Below are 22,023 nucleotides of genomic sequence, written 5' to 3'. Positions count from 1 at the left end.
AGGTCTATTCACCGACGAAACCTATTTTTGTTAAAAAAACGGAAGCTCTGGTATCCAATTTAACACATTTTAGGTAACTTAACAAACATAGCCGGCAGATTGCCGGAAAATAGCCACGATAGACGCTTGTGGCCTTCCATGAACTGAAACAACTAAAGAAATAAGATAGACAGATCGACCACCAGTCCTTTAATAGACCACTAGACTTTTTGGGTTAGATTCGGACTGTCATTTTTATGAGACATATACGCTCTATAAGGAAAAACCCCAAAAGAGCCTATTCAAATTTGCTATTCGAAATCAAAAACTCAAGACTAATACTCAAGAACTAGGGCATATAAGTTTGGCACTACCTAGATGCACACTATTGATCTTCACAGTAACTGTTCCTGAAATTTAAAGTTCCATAAGTGAGTTCAGAAGTCATTTTTTAGTAAGTTAAGTCACGCAATTGACCTAAAAGCATAAACGACGTCACACGCACAAATTTTAACTGCAAAGCAGTAGAAGTCACTGAAGTCATTGAAAAAGTCAATTCAAGAAGTCAGGTCGTAAGAATCATCGATGGAGACAAATTAAAAAAAACCACGATGTCCCCAAACATAACCGACTAACGTCGGGCGAATTGCTCTCAAACGACCGTCGAGCGGTTGGCTTCGTCAATACCTAGCCACTGTTTAGTGAGGTTAGCTTTACCTTGATTGAAGGGGCGTGAGGTTAGGGTAATAGACGATGACCTCACGCCACATAACAGCCGCTGAAAAGCGGCATCAACAAAAGAGTTAAGGAGAGAGAGAGTGCGAGATAAAACGTGTAGGAAAAAAAGAAGCAAAAAAACGCCAAACAACAGAGAGAGAGAGAACTAGGAATTTTCTCCATAATGAGATTTGATCCTACAACTTCAAGTTTTCTAGCCTTGATAGTAACTAAATCAAATAAAAAACTGAAAAAGCAAAATGCAGAAAAAAAAGTTTCCACATATCGCAGTGAAATTTTCAAAAAAAGTTCGCGTCTAGATTTTTGTCATATAACCCATCTGCAAGAATTAAAAAGCTTCGTTAGCCAGTAATGATCGTTAAACTCAGAAAAGGACAAAAACAGCAAATTAAAACAAAATCTTGCTAAATTCGGTGAAATTATTATCATCAAAACACCATTCCATTGTCTCAAGAGACTATCCAGTATCCCTATTTCAAGCCTTAAACAGTTTTGCTGGCCAATAAAGATCCATACGCTTGGAACATAATAATTATTCAAAAAATTTTTCAAAATTTTATCAAAAAATTGCTGAAATTCGAGTCATTAACATAGTGATAACCATTCCATTAACTCTGGAAACTATACAGCAGCTTACTGTCAATTACTATCAAATATTGAAGGAGTTCCCTTGTGCACGATCAAATAAAAAAATCAAAACAATTAAAAAAAACTTGAAAAAATTGCATAAGAGTTTTAAAAAATTGCTTAATTCGTGATTTTAATATCTTGAAAAACAAAACATTGCATACGAAAACAACGCAGTAACCTATTACCAAAGCCTAGAGGTTTTTTGCCTCTTGCGGCTGGAAAAAGCTTGAAAAAAACAATTTCAATAAACATGAAGACTGCCAAAAAATTTTCTAAAAAATGCTAAAACTAGTGGTGTTACAATCTTTGAAAAAATCTTCATTGCATCTAGAAACCATACAGTTACCTATTATCAAACACTAGAGGAGGTTCCTTGGCTCTTGAGGCCAGTTAAACCTAATAAAATGACAAAAATGACAAAATTGCAAATTTTGTTTAAAAAAATCGATAAAATTTGTGATATTAAAAAGTTGAAAACTATTCTATGGCCAAAAAAACTTTTTTCAGTAACGTATCATCAAAGCCTATAGGAGGTTTGCTGCTTCCTGGGGCTGGAAAAACTACGATAATGACAATAAATTTTGTGAAAAATTTAATAAAAAATCAACTTTTATCAAACAACTGCCAAAACTCGTGATGTTAAAACGTTGAAAACCATTCTATTATCATTAGATACTATGCAGCAACCTATTATCAAACCCTTAAGGTTTTCTGAATCCTGAGGCTGAAAAACCTTGAATAAAGACAACAAATGTCCAAAAAACTCTAAAAATGCTATTTTTGTAAAAAAAAATGCTAAAAATCCTAATAAAATTTTGAAAAAAATTTCAGTACATCTAGAAACTATAAAGTAACCTATTAACAAACCCTAGATGAGGCTCCTCGGCTCTTGAGGCTGGATAAACCTAAGAAACGACAAACATTTTCAAAAACCTTTAAAAATTTTCAAGTTTTGTCAAAAAATGCAAAAATTCGCGATGTTGAAACCATTCTTTTAACACTAGAAACTATGCAGTAACCTATTATCAAACCCTATTATCAAACCAACGGGGTGCTGATGGGGGCGGCAACAGTCGGGGTGGGGGGGGGTCTTCAACCTCTAAGAAGATCGGTGGATCGTCAGTATCCACGTGGGGGTATGGGGTGCACCTGGGGCTGATGGGGAGGGAGGGGTGGTTGGGCAGCAGAGGGGTGGGGGGGGGGGGGGCAGCAGAGGGGTGGGGGGGGGGGTGGCAGTAGTGGGGGTGTCAACTGTGGGGGTGTCTTCAACCTCTAAGAACCGCCCTTCACACCATAAGTATAAGTCTCCAAAGCAGTTTGAGCTGAAACAGAGCTGAAAGACTCTAAGAGCACTTAATTCCCGCTGGGCGCTACCTGTTTATCTTGTTTTTGAGGACGAAAAGTCAAAAGCGTCAGACGAAAAATTGGTCAAGCGAAAAATCGCATAAAAAAAAGACCGACAGGACTAATATAATTGCCGCATGTGAAAAAAATCCACTAGCGAGAAAGCAAATTTTTGTTCAAACACCGTTCTCTCACTCTACTTTAAAATTAGAGTGAAAAAAATTCAAGCCGCAAAACCACTCGCTTTTTCGCTCCACTTCCTGTTTCGGCGTGACCAAAATCACTACTCCAATTTGACTTCAAAAATCATGAAAATGTGCGAACAGATCTTTAAAAACATAGCCGGGAGAATTCCGGAAGCGACTCGAAGCGTCAAAACTTCACAAAAAACCGTAATTGCAGCTGAAGCAATTGCAGCTGAAGCCTCACCATGTCTGATCTAAAAATTGATGAAACAAACCACTGTCACCAAGAGAAAAAAAGCAGCAAAATTTTATATTATTGAAACGTTTGGTAATAACGTTAAAAAGATCCGATAATTAAGATGGTCAAAATACTGATAGGATGAGAAAATTCACGAGGCTATCAATTGCCCTCAAATAATTCAGGATTCTAATCTTAAAAAGATCGCGAAAGCAAAGGGCAGAGAGTAACAATAAGTTGAAAACTAAGATAAATCATTTAAAGAATGCTCAAATTTAAGAATCAGAAAACCACTAAAACTACACTTCTAATCACTGCAAATAAGACAGAAAACAACAAACACTTCTTCTTTGTTGTACATATTCTAGACAACATGATTCCATACTAATTCAAAAATTAAATTGATCATAGAAAAGACATAAGCAGCAGAATATTCAAATTCAAAAAATCGTTTAAATTAATGCCAAGGCCGGCAGAAAGTTGCAGTAAAAAGCAATAAGTGGATATTTTGCAAAAGGCTTGCTATCAAACTCTCATAACCGCCTTAATGTTGAATAAAATCAATTGAAACCAAAGAAATGAGGAAAATCCAACAAAAAGCTGAAATTCAATTTTTTAACAACTGAATAAATCAATATACCGAAAAAAATATAGGTGCCAGGACAAAACTAGAATGATTAACTAGAACGTGAAGAAAATAGGCACAATGTAAGAACACCGTAAGAAAGACATTCTTGATCTTTGAAAGTTAAAAATCGAACTAAAAATTCGAAGAAAAACGAACGCATTTCATTGTTCAGCATTTAAGACATGGAAAAGATAACTAGTCATCCGATACAAAGATCTATCCTCCAGAAGAGAACACAAAAATAGGAAAAAGCAGAATTCAAACATACGAAAACTGAAACATTTTGCAAAAAATGGTCAAAAAACTTTTGAGACTGCATTTATGAAAAAGTTTTAACTGCTTTTCAAAAACTTAACGACAAAAAATGATTGAATTTTCATTGAAGCATGCTTAGAATTACGTTATGTGGTTTAATTGATAGAAATTATTGATTAATTGTCATTTCTACCTTTTTGGTCGTTTGTAGCGTGGTCATCTGACTGTTCTTTTTCTTCATCAAGCTTCTCGTTTAGATTCTCGTAATCACTTACGAGTCTCTCGATCACCTTTTTGAAGTAAGTGTCAATCTCGTATCTATCACTAAGCAGCGCAAACAGAGCTTTCAATTGTTCAAAATTCATCTTCTCAATTTCAGAGTCACTGGGTAGAACAGTAGTGTGGAAGTCAATGAGAGACAACAGTTGTTCCAAGTTATATGCCGACTCTGTAAGCCCCGCAATGTAGTCTTTCACTGTTTTCACCGCCTGCCTCCCCATATACCCAGCCGTATTTTTTCCACTCAGTTCTAAAACCCATTCAAACTCATTTCTATCAAATCTGCTGTTTCAATTTATTCCACCCCAAAATCACACCTGCATTCAGTGAACTAATCACTGACCTGATGATGATGATTCGAACACAAAATCAACTCGACAAGGCTGTGTCCGATTTTTCATTCGGAAATTTTAATTTTTGACAAGAAATCCTCATTTAAGGTTCACCGATATTAAAATGTTGGACAATTTCCTCCTATATACACGTAAACAAAGTGATGCATGTGTTTGCACTGATAATATTTTGTATAACCTAAAAGAAGATGGCACTTGTAATTATAATTTGTAAAATAGCAGGCAGATTGCCGGAATAGCTGCGAAAGAGACTTGCGTGCCGTAGAATACGTATAGAAACCGATACAGAAATGAGTTGAAACAGAGAGTTATTGCCGCCTTTAAAATTTTAAATTTAATTCAAGGGGGATGTATCGCTGCCGCTTAAAACATAGCCGGCAGATTGCCGGAAAATAGCCGCGATAGACGCTTGGGGCCTTCCATGAATTGAAACAACTAAAGAGATTAGACAGACAGATCGACCACCAGTCCTTTAATAGACCACTAGACTTTTTGGGTTAGCTTTGGACTGTCTTTTTTATGAGACACATCAGCTCTATAAGGAGAAAGCCCTAAAAGGGCTTTACAAAATTAGGATATTTTCCGTTTGTGCTCCCTCAGCTTAGTGGGCGCATATTATTTGCAACCCTCAGATGCACATGCAATATTTTTTACATAATGACTTACTATGTAATGGCACGTGCTCTGTAACTGGGGGGGGGGGGCATAACGTACTGGGGGCACAAACGGAGAAGATCCCAAAATTAATATTCGAAATCAAAAACTCAAGACTCTAATAATCAAGAATTAGGGCATATGTTTGGCACTACTTAGATGCAAACAATTGGCCTTGAATAAGTAAATGCTCATAAAATTTAAAGTTCCATAAGCGAGTTCAGAAGTAATTTTTTTGAGTGAGGTAAGTCATTGAAAAAGTCAATTCCAAGAAGTCAGGGCAAGACGAAAACAAATCTGTTAGACGAAGTAAAAAAAATTCAGGACCGCTATAATAGCCGCCTGGAATTGAGGACGCGGCTATTAAACATACAAATCTAACTTAGAGGGGGTGCATCACAGAAACCCCTTTTGGGTGAAACCGATTTGACAATGAAGAGTTTCCAACCCCCATCTCTGACGTAATTACCGCAAGCTATCAAGCCCTCGTTCTCGAGAATCGTACTATCGATTTTGCTCTAGCTACATACATAATTTCTGAATAAGCGCAATTTATATTGTGCAAAAAACAAGAAAAAAAGCGTGAAAATATCACTGAAAAAGTCTAGCGAAAGAAAATTCTAGAACAAAATTAAATCAAAAGAGCGTCAGACGACGAAACAACCGGAAGAACTCCAGAAGCGACTCGAAGCGTCGGAGCATTGAAAACCAAACTGTAATTACAGCCAAAACCATTAACTTTTGTCTTGAAAGAATTACTCATTACATCAATAGATTCAATTAGAAAATTAAACCCCTGTCATATTGAGAAAGAATTGACCATTGAATCAAGCTGGAACAAAAATAATCATGACATCAAAATTCATACAAACAAAAATGTACAAATTTAAAACTTAGTCATAATTGCGACAGAAAAACACACTGTTTTGATACAAAATTTTGTTTTTAAAACATCTGATAACGTTGAAAAATGGCCAAACTCTGAGGATGGACAAAAACTATAGGCAAAAAAGTGTCTTGGCTAAAAATGTCATTATAACTCACGATAACTGTCCTAAAACTTGGAACTTCGCAACTAACTCTACGAAACAAAAGAACAGTAGGTGAAAGCAGGAGTCAGCTAATTTTTGTAGAAACTGAACCGAATTTTTTTAAAAAAAACTATCTTAGGTCCCAAAAAAAATTTTTTGTTTCGCAGTTACAAATTGCAGACACAAAAAAAGCTACGCTCCTCTCTTGTTGAAAATATAGAACAAAATGTACTCAAACTATTTCAAAAAATAAATTATGAAAAAGGCCAAATAATCAAGACGTAATTACCACAAGCTATCAAGCCCTCGTTCTCGATAATCGTACTATCGATTTTGCTCTAGCTACAGACATAATTTCTGAATAAGCGCAATTTATATTACGCAAAAAACAAGAAATCAAGCGTGAAAATATCACTGAAAAACAAGCGAAAGAAAATTCTAGAAAAAATTCAAATCAAAAGAGCGTCAGACGACGAAACAACCGGAAAAACTCCAGAAGCGACTCGAAGTGTCGGAGCATTGAAAACCAAACTGTAATTACAGCCAAAACCATCAACTTTTGTCTTGAAAGAATTACTCATTACATCATCAGATTCAATTAGAAAATTAAACCCCTGTCATATTGAGAAAGAATTGAGCATTGAATCAAGCTGGAACAAAAATAATCATGACATCAAAATTCATACAAACAAATATGTACAAATTTAAAACTAAGTCATAATTGCGACAGAAAAACACACTGTTTTGATACAAAATTTTGTTTTTAAAACATCTGATAACGTTGAAAAATGGCCAAACTCTGAGGATGGACAAAAACTATAGGCAAAAAAGTGTCTTGGCTAAAAATGTCATTATAACTCACGATAACTGTCCTAAAAACTTGGAACTTCGCATCTAACTCTACGAAACAAAAAAACAGTAGTTGAAAGCAGGGGTCAGCTAATTTTTGTAGAAACTGAACCGAATTTTTAAAAAACTATCTTAGGTCCCAAAAAAAATTTTTGTTTCGCAGTTACACATTGCTACGCTCCTATCTTGTTGAAAATATAGAACAAAATGTACTCAAACTATTTCAAAAAATAAATTATGAAAAAGGCCAAATAATCATGACAAAAATGCTAAAAAGCGAAAAAAAACGTTTATTACCAAAACATAGCCCCGATAAAAATAGCAATCAATTATAGACAAAATTGTCAAAAATAGAAATTCAAAACATTCTTAGTGCTGAATTTTTTTAAATGAAATCCATTGCAAACCAAAAGATTGAGAAAAATCTAAGAAAAAGGCAAAAATCGCATCTTTTTCGTTTGTCCCCCCCCCCCCACCCACGTACGTTATGCTCCCCCAGTTACAGAGCACGGGTCATTATATAGTAAACCATTTTGTAAAAATATGGCACGTGCGTCTAGGGGTTGTAAAAAATGCACCCACAACTAATAACAGTAGAGCTATCTAACTATAGATATTTAGTAGAGTGACAAAATGCTGCATGCTTGAATGTGAAAAATACGAAAAAACGTAAAAAAAAAACTATTTGAACATTTTAAAAAAGGTGTTCAATGCACGATTTATCACCAGGAATTTGTCATGTAAATTGATTTTTTCAAACAAAAGTCCGCCTAAAGACCCAAAAACAACGAAATTAAAAAGCCATAAATTAGCTAAACAATTAAGAAATGTGCCCATTTTTGACTTCAAACTCATTATAATGCTCTCAAAACCACTCAAGTGTCAATTTCAGAGGGTTACAACACAGCATCGATTTAAAATTAATTCCCGAAAAAAAAACAAATTATACCAAAACAAACGGGGGCCAATGGGACAAAAAAACGGCTAAAAATGGTAATCTATACGCGCTATTCTCTCAAAAGCAATTTTCAAAGTCAAAGTCATTCATTGAAAGCAGCGGAAGATCAGAAAAAACTTCTTTCGCTCAGAAAAAATAGTTCACATGGCATTTTACTCACTGAAGCTTTAAGGTTAAAACGTGATTTGAACAAATAATACTTCCAGTTGAAGAAAAACCTCAAAAAACCAATACTCCGCTTCGAGTCGTAAAAAGTCAAGAGCACCACAACATAGCTCCACTACGCTTACAGCTTCGCAGCTATAATAAACACAATGAAGATGAAAAATGATCAACTATAAATGCCAATTCTACAGAGACGTTCTAAACATTTTTTAGAAATAGCAAATGAAGATTGCGGTGTCGCTCTTCACCCCTATTATTTAACCCCGATTATTTCACCCTATTTTAATCCTTCATATAATTGGCAGCATTAAAGATCGAGAATAAGAATAGCTTGGCTAAAGAACTCCCAAAATTAGGGATACATAGGGTTTTAGGACAAGACTTCGGGTGACAAGTTTGCGGGGTGAAATGATATGGTATTAAGATAGGCGGGGTTAAAGGAATTGGGATGAAAAGGAATAGAACTAAAGATTTCATTGATTAACACAGTAATGGTAGATCAAAAGTTACCTTCCCCATTGACTCTTTGATTCCCTGAAACCAACACTTAAAAAATAAACCATAAACCGACCACCGTCGGGCCAATTGCTCTCAAACTTGTGGCGAAACTAGAAACTTCTAAAAATTTATGCCCAGAGAAGGGTTCGTTCGAACTCGCCACCTCTGGGTTTACAGTCTGTGACATTAACAACTACGCTACACAGGCTATTTACTGCCTGCGCTCACCATCGATTTTATTTTAGCAACCGACTTGATTTCTGAATTCAAATCACTAAAAAAATCAAAAATTCGAGCGTAAAAAAGTCACTCGAGACTTGAAACCGAAAGTGTTTTTAGAAGAAGACGGTTAAGCAAGACACGTTTACAATAACTGCTTCAAACTTCGACCGAGAGCAATTCAAAATATTCAAGCTTGGCCATATTCAACCCCGAGCAATACATGCTTCGGGAACATTTATCTGCAGACTTCAATCAGCTACAAAACTGACTCACATTCAGCTGATAAAATCCCACCTCTCTTTTTCATAATCATAATTCAAATAACTCCCAATAAAAAGTAGCATCTTACATTTTAACAAAATGGGACAAAAGAATTTGATACGTTGTTGCGGGATAGATAGAACTAGGCAGTTATGATAAATCATATTTTGACATAGTTTAATAAATTCTAAAGTAACCAATAACCTAAAGCTCGAAATGAATAATAGAGAACTCACGTTCAAAGAGGAGCGCACTTTCGAACAGGACTTGGACGTTTCTCTTTGCAAATGTCTCTATCATATGATCAATTGTGGTCATGATGAGACGAATGGATGTGAGCAGGACAACAGGCACCTGATCAGCTTTCATCAATTCGTCCAACTGCTGCACAGCTTTCTTCACTCTAATCTCAGAATCAACTGCATCTTTCAACAACTTAGAGAACTCAGGATATATTTCTTCACCTTCACTTTTCTGCAGCTTCGCTAAAATCTCTTGTTCAGCATTTCGCTTCTGTTTCATTTGTTCTAGCAATTTTGATTTTTCTTCAGGCAGGGTTTTCTCTAAATCTTTGAGGTCAGTTCCATCCTCACTGCTAGCACGCAACTGATTTTCGGTTATTATGCTTTCGCCCTGTTCCTCTATTTGCAGATCGGAAATGTCTACTTTTTCTGGTATCTCGTTGAAAGGCTTTGGAGCCGATTGGGTGTCTTCGGAGAGTGTGGATCCCTCAACTTGACTGGCATCATTCTGGAGACCAGTCAGCTGATTTTGTTCTGCTGAAATAATGCAATGATTCTCAACAGCACTAATCTCTCGGCTATAACAGACTTACAATCGCTTTTATTTTAGCATTAATAACTCTTAATATTTGAATAAACGCAATTTAGGATACGGAAAATTCAAGAGGTCAAGCGTGAAAAAGTCACTCGAGAAGTAAAATCAAAAGAATGTTCTAGAACAAAAGCTCAATTGCAATTGATAATGTCAATACAGGCTAACCTGTGTCAGCCAGTCCCGCTTCCATTTGCACTCTATCCAATATCAGTTCTGATAATTCATCTATATCTCCTGCAATCTCTTCAACAATGTCTCTGGAATGTATCGGTTCCTCCGTAATCTGATGCTCAAAAATTTCATCAGATGTCTGCTCTTTGACATCTGTCGCAGCCTCTTCTGGTCTCGGAATGGGTACATTTGGCACACAAGCAATCCTCTCAAAGTGCTGCTCCTTGTCCTCCATCTTTTTAAACACGGGTAAGTCACACAGGACAGGAGTGTTGACTACTACTACGTAGTTACACGTACTTGGCTCATTTATGCTGATTTTCAGTTGTGGTGCACAGTAGAATTTCACTTGCGTCTCACGGGCAGCTCCTGAAAATAATTATTTTACAGATTTAGAAGCCCAAAACTCGCCCCAAGCTACTTACCTTGAAAACAAATGTTGACTTCTGCATATGAAGAGCTCATTATTTAATAGTTTAAAACAATTTTGTTACTTTTCCATTAATCAGATAACCAATCATCTGCGGTCTCGACAGTGCTTTCTATGTCCTAAATGAACAACAAACAAATTATACAATAGGGTGACAGCATAGCAGTTTTAAATATTTTCTATATACTGTTGGCGAGTGACCTCAATCGTCCAAAATCTTGACAGCGCAAAAATATATTCAGACAAAAACAGGTGAATCCACAACGGTGAAAACTGCAATTCAAAGAGATTTTGTTGAACGTTTAACTAGATTTTGGGCATGTCTTATTTTCGGTAAAAGAAGATTTAAAAAAATTACAAATTCGTTTTTTGGTCGATAATGCTACACTCAAAAATACTGTGATAATTGTAACAAGCATTTCTGTAACTCATTGGAGGAAATGGTTATTAATTTTTCTGAAAACTCAAATATTTTCTTAAAAAGTTTTAAAGACCTCAGTTCTTGCGATTTTTAACCTCAAAAAGCCATGATAGAGCAGAGAGCAGCGTTGGAAGTTAATTAATATCGTGTTTGTCAAGTGATCCTATGAAGGAGAAAAAATTGACAAAAATCGACTTTAGAATTTTGAAGTAATTTTTGACGACAGAAATTGAATCACGGTGCCTTCTACGAAGGCTTTGCACAAACCATCTTATAGAAACAAAACCTGGAGTTTCATGATGTGAAAAATCATCACAAAAAAAACACTTCGAAAGATCGCCGTTCACCTGTATATCAGTCCATCACGTTATGAGCAAACAGGAAACTTGCTTAAAGGTTGCAATTCAAACATAATCAGGTATGAGGAGTTGTATTTTCAACATAAACCATTTGGAAGCTCGATGACACAATTGAATTTCACTATGCATAATGGAAAATTCTTTGCATGATGGAATATGCTTTGCATTATGAAATATTCAGCAGCAAGAAAACCTGCCCGTCTAAATAAATGGCTGCTACTTTCGAACTTAAAAATAACATCAAGTTATTCCTCATAATGTATATAATTTACACTTCAGAAAAAAAATTTAGTAGCTTATAGATATGCAATTCAAACACTATTAGGATCTCAATATCTGTAAACAAATCTTCACTATCATTATTAGTTTTTCTAAAGTATATTAATTTGATCATATTCTTTTGAGAGTTCATAGATCGGATAAAGGGATGAGAAGCTACAACACCCGTAAAAAATAACACCCGCATTACACATTTCTGTACTCAGTCATTTGGTAATGCGGAACAGTGTCGTCATTTAGAAATTATATTGATTGTGCTTCAACACGTAAAGTAAAAAAACTTATATGAGAGCAGTAGGAGAGCTGTGAATCAAATTTCCAAACCAAATAATCAGGCGCATGTTCCATATTAACAAGATTAGATGAAATATTAACCTGCGATCAGAAGCAAATGCTTTTCTACTAATTTGAAACATTTTACCGTATAAATCTTTATCGTCAGCAAAAAATTACACCATAACAATCATTTCTGCTACTCAATGGAGAAAATGGTTAAAATTTTGAGTTTCTCAAAGATCAAAATAATCTCTTAAAAAGTTTTAAAGACCTCAGTTCTTGCTATTTTCAACCTCAAAAAGCCCTGCTAGAGCAGAGAGCAGCTTTGGCAGTAAACTAAAGTCCTGTTTGCCAACTGGTCCTATGAAGGAGGAAAAAATTGACAAAGATCAAATTTAGAAATGGGAAGCAATTTTTGCCAGCAGAAATCAAATCACAGCACAAGCTTTGCGCAGAGTTTTTCCAACTCTTTCAGAATAAAAACCTGGAGTTGGATGGATGTGCCAAATTATCAATAAAAAGACTTCGAAAGATTGTCATTCACCCGTATATGAGCCCTTCAATTATAGGCAAACTATAAAATTGCTAAAAGGTTGCATTTCCAACATAATCAGGTATGAAGAAATGTATTTTCAACAAACAATTTAGAAAATTGATGACACAATTGAATTTCACTTCAATTGAGCTTTGCATAATGGAATATTTAGGAGCACATAGCCTGTGCCTCTTATTAAGTTGCTGCTACTTTCGAATTGAAAAATAACAAGTCTTTTCCTCCTATTGCATATAATTTACAGACCTCAGAAAACATCAGCAGCTTATATATATGCAATGCAAACACTGGTAGGATCTCATTATCCGTAAACAAATCTTCAATATCATTATTAGTTTTTCTAAAGTAAATAAATTTGATTAAATTCCTTTGAGAGTTGACAAATCGGATAAAAGGATGACAAGCTACAACACCCGTACACAATAACACCCTCATCACAAATTTCTGCAATATCCAATCAATTGGTAATGCCGAAAATTGTCGTAATTTGGAAAATATATTGCAATGTCCTTCAACACGTTAAGTAACAGAACTTATATGAGCGCAGTAGGAAAGCTTTGAATCAAATTTCATTACTAACTATTTACGCGTATGTTCCATATTTACAAGATTAGATCAAATATTAACCTGCTTATACAAATGCTTTTCTACTAATTTGAAACTTTTTACCGTTTAAATCTTTATCGTCAGCAAAAAGATACACCCTAACAATCATTTCTGTAACTCACTGGAGGAAATGGTTAACATTTTTTTCTCAAAGATCAAAATATTATTTTAAAAAGTTTTAAAGACCTCAGTTCATGCAATTTTTAAACTCAAAAAGCCCTGTTAGAGCAGAGCGCAGCTTTGGCAGTAAATTAGAGTCCTGTTTGCCAACTGGTCCTATGAAAGAGGAAAAAAATTGACGAAAATGGACTTTAGAAATTGGAAGTAATTTTCGACTGCAGAAATCGAATCACGGTGGCTTCTACGAAGGCACTGCACACACTTTTGCGTACTTTTTCCATTTCTTTTAGAATTATCACAAAAACACTTCGAAATATCGTCATTCACCTTGACAAAAATCGACTTTAGAAATTGGAAGTAATTTTTGATAGCAGAAATCAAATCAAGGTGCCTTCTACGAAGAAAAAGGCACAGCACAAATTTTTTGCGTAGACTTTCCAATTCTTTTAGAATAAAAACCTGTTGGATGGATGTGACAAATTATCAAAAAAAACACTTCGAAAGATCGTCATTCACCTTTATGAGTCCTTCAATTATAAGCAAACTATAAACTTGCTAAAAGGTTGCATTTCCAACATAATCAGTTATGAGGAATTGTATTCGCAACAAAAACAGTTTCGACGTTCCATGACAAATCAATTTTTTTTTTCATTTTCAACTTTAAATGGCTGCTACCTCCGAACTGGAAAGTAACATCAAGTTATTCCTCATAATGCATATAATTTACACACCTCAGAAAAAAATTTGATATCTTAACGATATGCAATTCAAACACTCTGAGGATCTCAATATACGAAAACAAATCTTTGCCAACATTATTAGTTTTTCTAAAGTATATTAACTAGATTAAATTCCCTTGAGAGTTGACAAATCGTATAAAGGGATGAGAAGCTACAACACCCGTACACAAAAACACCCGAATCACACATTTCTGTAAAATTCAATCATTTGGTAATGCAGAACAGTGTCGCCATTTGGAAATTATATTGCATTGTCCTTCAACACGTAAAGTAACAGAACTAATAAGAGCGCAATAGGAGAGCTTTGAATCAAATTTCAATAATAAATACTTACGCGCACGTTCCATATTTGAAAGATTAGATGAATTATTAACCTGCGACCGGAAGCAAATGCTTTTCTACTAATTTGAAACATATTACGTCATTAACTTGTATGGTCTGCAAACATACATAGTAATACGATTAGATTCTTGAGGTAAATCAATGATATAGATCAGGAACAACACAGCTCCAAGAGTGGAAACCCGAGGAACAACACAACTAATAGTTAAACAATTGGATGATATTCCAGAGATGTACAGAATTGGCAGCTATTAAACAAGTTCCAGCAATTATGACGGATGACGTTCCGTAATAATTGAACATGTTGAGCAAAAATTTCTTGACTTAGTTTAACGAAACCCTTTTAAGAACATGAAAAATTGACTGTCTCAGATTTACTTGAGTTTATCATTTCTGTGAGTTCATTTCAGACCTCACTAGTTGAATGATTTTTAATGGAAAAGGAAACTGTTTTAAAAACATGAGATTAAAACCTTCCAGATATTCGTATATTCTTGTGAACATTGCCTATTTGTGAACATTGTCAATTATTTGGCTCAAGACGTTCATTACAAAATGGCCTAGATTTAGGCTTTTCTACTCTTGATCCAAATTTAAAAGCGAAAGGACTCAGCTTTTTTTGAGTTCAGAATAATGAAATCTTTCAAAAAACAATACATTTATCAATGTGAGGTATTTGGTAGTCACCGACCTTTCCGTCTTCGCCAATTTAGTAGTTATTTCATCGTCACAGGAGACAATCCATTGGGAAGAGAGTCAGTTGTAGCATTCACTTCTGTTTCTGACACTGACATAATGTTAATTTTTATTGATATGATGACGTCGTTAGGAAGCGCTATTGGCCCTGAAGGAATACTGCGCTTGGCGTTTTTCCTAATGTAAACGAAAACTGATTCAAGCTCTCAGCTTTTCCAAAATTTTAGGGATCAGGTTGGGTGTCTGATATTAAAAATCCCATTTATAAAGCTATTTATTGAGAGGCATTTTTTGTGCTAGTTGATTTTAAAAGAGTAAACCTCTATAGAAAAAAAACATTTTCATAGTAGTAAATCCGTCCATGAAGGTGCTTTGAAAATTTCTCAATCGGTTTCGAATATCTTTGAATTAATTAGAATTTCATAGATGGCGATGACGGAGAAATAGGACTAGTTGCGATCATTTTTAAAGTTCGATTAGGTTCCTGACCCATAACAAACATGCATTTTTCAACGATACTTGGACAAAAGAGAAAAGATGTTTCGCTTTCAACTTCCATATTTTTATAACCCATCGGAGCAAAACGGCATCATTTCGAGAAACTCTGATGATCTAGAATCTGACATTCTGCAGTTAAATTTTGATTAATCAAATGGCCCGTGCAAGTTGCCGAACTATTTGCGACACGGGTTGGTTCAATAGGGGTTATGCTTAAGACATCTGAACAAATGGAACTTGAGTATTTTCTGGTTAAGTAACAGAACTTATAAGAGCGCAATAGGAGAGCTTTGAATCACATTTCAATACTAAATCCTTACGCGCACGTTGAATATTTACAAGATTAGATGAATTATTAACCTGCGACCAGAAGCAAATGCTTTTCTACTAATTTGAAACATATTACGTCATTAACTTCTATGGTAAGAAAACATACATAGTAATACGATTAGATTCTTGAGGTAAATCAATGATATAGATCAGGAACAACACAGCTACAAGAGTGGAACCCCGAGGAACAACACAACTAATAGTTAAACAATTGGATGATATTCCAGAGATGTTAACTCTTTCTGATATACAGAATTGGTAGATATTAAACAAGCTCCAGCAATTATGACGGATGACGTTCCGTAATAATTTAACATGTTGAGCAAAAATTTCTTGACTTAGTGTAACGAAACCCTTTTAAGAACATGAAAAATTAACTGTCTCAGATTTACTTGAGTTTATCATTTCTGTGAGTTCATTTCAGACCTCACTAGTTGAATGATTTTTAATGGAAAATGAAACTGTTTTAAAAACATGAGATTAAAACCTTCCAGATATTCGTATATTCTTGTGAACATTGCCTATTTGTGAACATTGTCAATTATTTGGCTCAAGACGTTTATTAGAAAATGGCCTAGATTTAGGCTTTTCTACTCTTGATCCGACTTTAAAAGCGAAAGGACTCAGCTTTTTTTGAGTTCAGAAGAATGAAATCTTTCAAAAAACAATACAATTATCAATGTGAGGTATTTGGTAGTCACCGACCTTTCCGTCTTTGCCAATTTAGTAATTATTTCACCGTCACAGGAGACAATCCATTGGAAAGAGAGTCAGTTGTAGCATTCATTTCTGTTTCTGACACTAACATAATGTTAATTTTTATTGATATGTTGACCTCGTTAGGAAGCGCTATTGGCCCTGAAGGAATACTGCGCTTGGCGTTTTTCCTAATGTTAACGAAAACTGATTCAAGCTCTCAGCTTTTTCAAAATTTTAGGGATCAGGTTGGGTGTCTGATAATAAAAATCCCATTTATAAAGCTATTTATTGAGAGGCTTTTTTTGTGCTAGTTGATTTTAAAAGAGTAAACCTCTATAGAAAAAAAAACATTTTCATAGTAGTAAATCCGTCCATGAAGGTGCTTTGAAAATTTCTCCATCGGTTTCGAATATCTTTGAACTTAATTAGAATTTCATAGAAGGCGATGACGGAGAAATACGACTAGTTGCGATCATTTTTAAAGTTCGATTAGGTTCCTGACCCATAACAAACAAGCATTTTTCAACGATACTTGGACAAAAGAGAAAAGATGTTTCGCTTTCAACTTCCATATTTTTATAACCCATCGGAGCAAAACGGCATCATTTCAAAACTCTGATGATCTAGAATCTGACATTCTGTAGTTAAATTTTGATTAATCAAATGGCCAATGCAAGTTGCCGAACTATTTGCGACACGGGTTGGTTCAATAGGGGTTATGCTTAAGACATCTGAACAAATGGAACTTGAGTATTTTCTGGTTAAGTAACAGAACTTATAAGAGCGCAATAGGAGAGCTTTGAATCAAATTTCAATACTAAATACTTACCCGCACGTTGAATACTTACAAGATTAGATGAATTATTAACCTGCGACCGGAAGCAAATGCTTTTCTACTAATTTGAAACATATTACGTCAATAACTTCTATGGTCAGAAAACATACATAGTAATACGATTAGATTCTTGAGGTAAACCAATGATATAGGTCACGAACAACACAGCTCCAGGAGTGGAACCCCGAGGAACAACACAACTAATATTTAAACAATTGGATGATATTTCAGAGATGTTAACTCTTTCTGATATACAGAATTGGTAGCTATTAAACAAGTTCCAGCAATTATGACGGATGACGTTCCGTAATAATTTAACATGTTGAGCAAAAATTTCTTGACTTAGTGTAACGAAACCCTTTTAAGATCATGAAAAATTAACTGTCTCAGATTTACTTGAGTTTATCATTTATGTGAGTTCATTTCAGACCTCACTAGTTGATTGATTTTTAATGGAAAATGAAACTGTTTTAAAAACATGAGATTAAAACCTTCCAGATATTCGTATATTCTTGTGAACATTGCCTATTTGTGAACATTGTCAATTATTTGGCTCAAGACGTTCATTACAAAATGGCCTAGATTTAGGCTTTTCTACTCTTGATCCGAATTTAAAAGCGAAACGACTCAGCTTTTTTTTGAGTTCAGAAGAATGAAATCTTTCAAAAAACAATACAATTATCAATGTGAGGTATTTGGTAGTCACCGACCTTTCCGTCTTTGCCAATTTAGTAATTATTTCATCGTCACAGGAGACAATATATTGGAAAGAGAGCCAGTTGTAGCATTCATTTCTGTTTCTGACAGTGACATAATGTTAATTTTTATTGATATGTTGACCTCGTTAGGAAGCGCTATTGGCCCTGAAGGAATACTGCGCTTGGCGTTTTTCCTAATGTTAACGAAAACTGATTCAAGCTCTCAGCTTTTTCAAAATTTTAGGGATCAGGTTGGGTGTCTGATATTAAAAATCCCATTTATAAAGCTATTTATTGAGAGGCTTTTTTTGTGCTAGTTGATTTTAAAAGAGTAAACCTCTATAGAAAAAAAAACATTTTCATAGTAGTAAATCCGTCCATGAAGGTGCTTTGAAAATTTCTCCATCGGTTCGAATATCTTTGAACTTAATTAGAATTTCATAGAAGGCGATGACGGAGAAATACGACTAGTTGCGATTATTTTTAAAGTTCGATTAGGTTCCTGACCCATAACAAACAAGCATTTTTCAACGATACTTGGACAAAAGAGAAAAGATGTTTCGCTTTCAACTTCCATATTTTTATAACCCATCGGAGCAAAACGGCATCATTTCAAAACTCTGATGATCTAGAATCTGACATTCTGAAGTTAAATTTTGATTAATCAAATGGCCAATGCAAGTTGCCGAACTCTTTGCGACACGGGTTGGTTCAATAGGGGTTATGGTTAAGACATCTGAACAAATGGAACTTGAGTATTTTCTGGTTAAGTAACAGAACTTATAAGAGCGCAACAGGAGAGCTTTGAATCAAATTTCAATACTAAATACTTACCCGCACGTTGAATACTTACAAGATTAGATGAATTATTAACCTGCGACCGGAAGCAAATGCTTTTCTACTAATTTGAAACATATTACGTCAATAACTTCTATGGTCAGAAAACATACATAGTAATACGATTAGATTCTTGAGGTAAACCAATGATATAGATCACGAACAACACAGCTCCAGGAGTGGAACCCCGAGGAACAACACAACTAATATTTAAACAATTGGATGATATTCCAGAGATGTTAACTCTTTCTGATATACAGAATTGGTAGCTATTAAACAAGTTCCAGCAATTATGACGGATGACGTTCCGTAATAATTTAACATGTTGAGCAAAAATTTCTTGACTTAGTGTAACGAAACCCTTTTAAGATCATGAAAAATTAACTGTCTCAGATTTACTTGAGATTATCATTTATGTGAGTTCATTTCAGACCTCACTAGTTGATTGATTTTTAATGGAAAATGAAACTGTTTTTAAAACATGAGATTAAAACCTTCCAGATATTCGTATATTCTTGTGAACATTGCCTATTTGTGAACATTGTCAATTATTTGGCTCAAGACGTTCATTAGAAAATGGCCTAGATTTAGGCTTTTCTACTCTTGATCCGAATTTAAAAGCGAAACGACTCAGCTTTTTTTTGAGTTCAGAAGAACGAAATCTTTCAAAAAACAATACAATTATCAGTGTGAGGTATTTGGTAGTCACCGACCTTTCCGTCTTTGCCAATTTAGTAATTATTTCATCGTCACAGGAGACAATATATTGGATAGAGAGCCAGTTGTAGCATTCATTTCTGTTTCTGACAGTGACAATGTTAATTTTTATTGATATGTTGACCTCGTTAGGAAGCGCTATTGGCCCTGAAGGAATACTGCGCTTGGCGTTTTTCCTAATGTTAACGAAAACTGATTCAAGCTCTCAGCTTTTTCAAAATTTTAGGGATCAGGTTGGGTGTCTGATATTAAAAATCCCATTTATAAAGCTACTTATTGAGAGGCTTTTTTTTGTGCTAGTTGATTTTAAAAGAGTAAACCTCTATAGAAAAAAAAACATTTTCATAGTAGTAAATCCGCCCATGAAGGTGCTTTGAAAATTTCTCAATCGGTTTCGAATATCTTTGAGCTTCATTAGAATTTCATAGAAGGCGATGACGGAGAGATACGACTAGTTGCGATCATTTTTAAAGTTCGATTAGGTTCCTGACCCATAACAAACAAGCATTTTTCAACGATACTTGGACAAAAGAGAAAAGATGTTTCGCTTTCAACTTCCATATTTTTATAACCCATCGGAGCAAAACGGCATCATTTCGAGAAACTCTGATGATCTAGAATCTGACAATCTGCAGTTAAATTTTGATTAATCAAATGGCCCGTGCAAGTTGCCGAACTATTTGCGACACGGGTTGGTTCAATAGGGGTTATGCTTAAGAAATCTGAACAAATGGAACTTGAGTATTTTCTGGTTAAGTAACAGAACTTATAAGAGCGCAATAGGAGAGCTTTGAATCAAATTTCAATACTAAATACTTACGCGCACGTTGAATACTTACAAGATTAGATGAAATATTAACCTGCGACCGGAAGCAAGTGCTTTTCTACTAATTTGAAACATATTACGTCAATAACTTCTATGGTCAGAAAACATACATAGTAATACGATTAGATTCTTGAGGTAAACCAATGATATAGATCACGAACAACACAGCTCCAGGAGTGGAACCCCGAGGAACAACACAACTAATATTTAAACAATTGGATGACATTCCAGAGATGTTAACTCTTTCTGATATACAGAATTGGTAGCTATTAAACAAGTTCCAGCCATTATGACGGATGACGTTCCGTAATAATTTAACATGTTGAGCAAAAATTTCTTGACTTAGTGTAACGAAACCCTTTTAAGATCATGAAAAATTAACTGTCTCAGATTTACTTGATGTTATCATTTATGTGAGTTCATTTCAGACCTCACTAGTTGATTGATTTTTAATGGAAAATGAAACTGTTTTAAAAACATGAGATTAAAACCTTCCAGATATTCGTAAATTCTTGTGAACATTGCCTATTTGTGAACATTGTCAATTATTTGGCTCAAGACGTTCATTAGAAAATGGCCTAAATTTAGGCTTTTCTACTCTTGATCCGACTTTAAAAGCGAAAAGACTCAGCTTTTTTGAGTTCAGAAGAATGAAATCTTTCAAAAAACAATACATTTATCAATGTGAGGTATTTGGTAGTCACCGACCTTTCCGTCTTTGCCAATTTAGTAATTATTTCACCGTCACAGGAGACAATCCATTGGAAAGAGAGTCAGTTGTAGCATTCATTTCTGTTTCTGACACTGACATAATGTTAATTTTTATTGATATGTTGACCTCGTTAGGAAGCGCTATTGGCACTGAAGGAATACTGCGCTTGGCGTTTTTCCTAATGTTAACGAAAACTGATTCAAGCTCTCAGCTTTTTCAAAATTTTAGGGATCAGGTTGGGTGTCTGATATTAAAAATCCCATTTATAAAGCTATTTATTGAGAGGCTTTTTTTGTGCTAGTTGATTTTAAAAGAGTAAACCTCTATAGAAAAAAAAACATTTTCATAGTAGTAAATCCGTCCATGAAGGTGCTTTGAAAATTTCTCCATCGGTTTCGAATATCTTTGAACTTAATTAGAATTTCATAGAAGGCGATGACGGAGAAATACGACTAGTTGCGATCATTTTTAAAGTTCGATTAGGTTCCTGACCCATAACAAACAAGCATTTTTCAACGATACTTGGACAAAAGAGAAAAGATGTTTCGCTTTCAACTTCCATATTTTTATAACCCATCGGAGCAAAACGGCATCATTTCGAGAAACTCTGATGATCTAGAATCTGACAATCTGCAGTTAAATTTTGATTAATCAAATGGCCCGTGCAAGTTGCCGAACTATTTGCGACACGGGTTGGTTCAATAGGGGTTATGCTTAAGAAATCTGAACAAATGGAACTTGAGTATTTTCTGGTTAAGTAACAGAACTTATAAG

General features: G+C 34.9%; 2 protein-coding genes across 5 annotated transcripts in view; both read right to left on the bottom strand.

Moving 5' to 3' along the window:
* Positions 1-22,023, bottom strand: part of LOC142334808 (uncharacterized) — a 51,212-nt gene that overhangs the window by 11,481 nt on the left and 17,708 nt on the right. The window contains exons 2-5 of one of the 3 annotated variants that reach the window (XM_075383130.1): positions 10,270-10,644; positions 9,504-10,046; positions 8,797-8,820; positions 4,191-4,526 (exon numbers count right to left, since the gene is read on the bottom strand). In XM_075383130.1, the coding sequence (XP_075239245.1) occupies positions 4,191-4,526; positions 8,797-8,820; positions 9,504-10,046; positions 10,270-10,644 (1,278 nt within the window). The remainder of the gene's footprint in view (positions 1-4,190; positions 4,527-8,796; positions 8,821-9,503; positions 10,047-10,269; positions 10,645-22,023) is intronic. The other 2 variants (XM_075383131.1, XM_075383132.1) reach the window with 2 other exon arrangements.
* Positions 1-22,023, bottom strand: part of LOC142334809 (uncharacterized) — a 45,889-nt gene that overhangs the window by 16,486 nt on the left and 7,380 nt on the right. The window lies entirely within an intron of this gene.

Source organism: Convolutriloba macropyga, chromosome 2 (genome assembly GCF_964194025.1).
Source record: "Convolutriloba macropyga chromosome 2, txConMacr16.3, whole genome shotgun sequence".
Lineage (NCBI taxonomy): Eukaryota > Metazoa > Xenacoelomorpha > Acoela > Convolutidae > Convolutriloba > Convolutriloba macropyga.
This window is presented reverse-complemented; position numbering and strand designations above follow the sequence as displayed.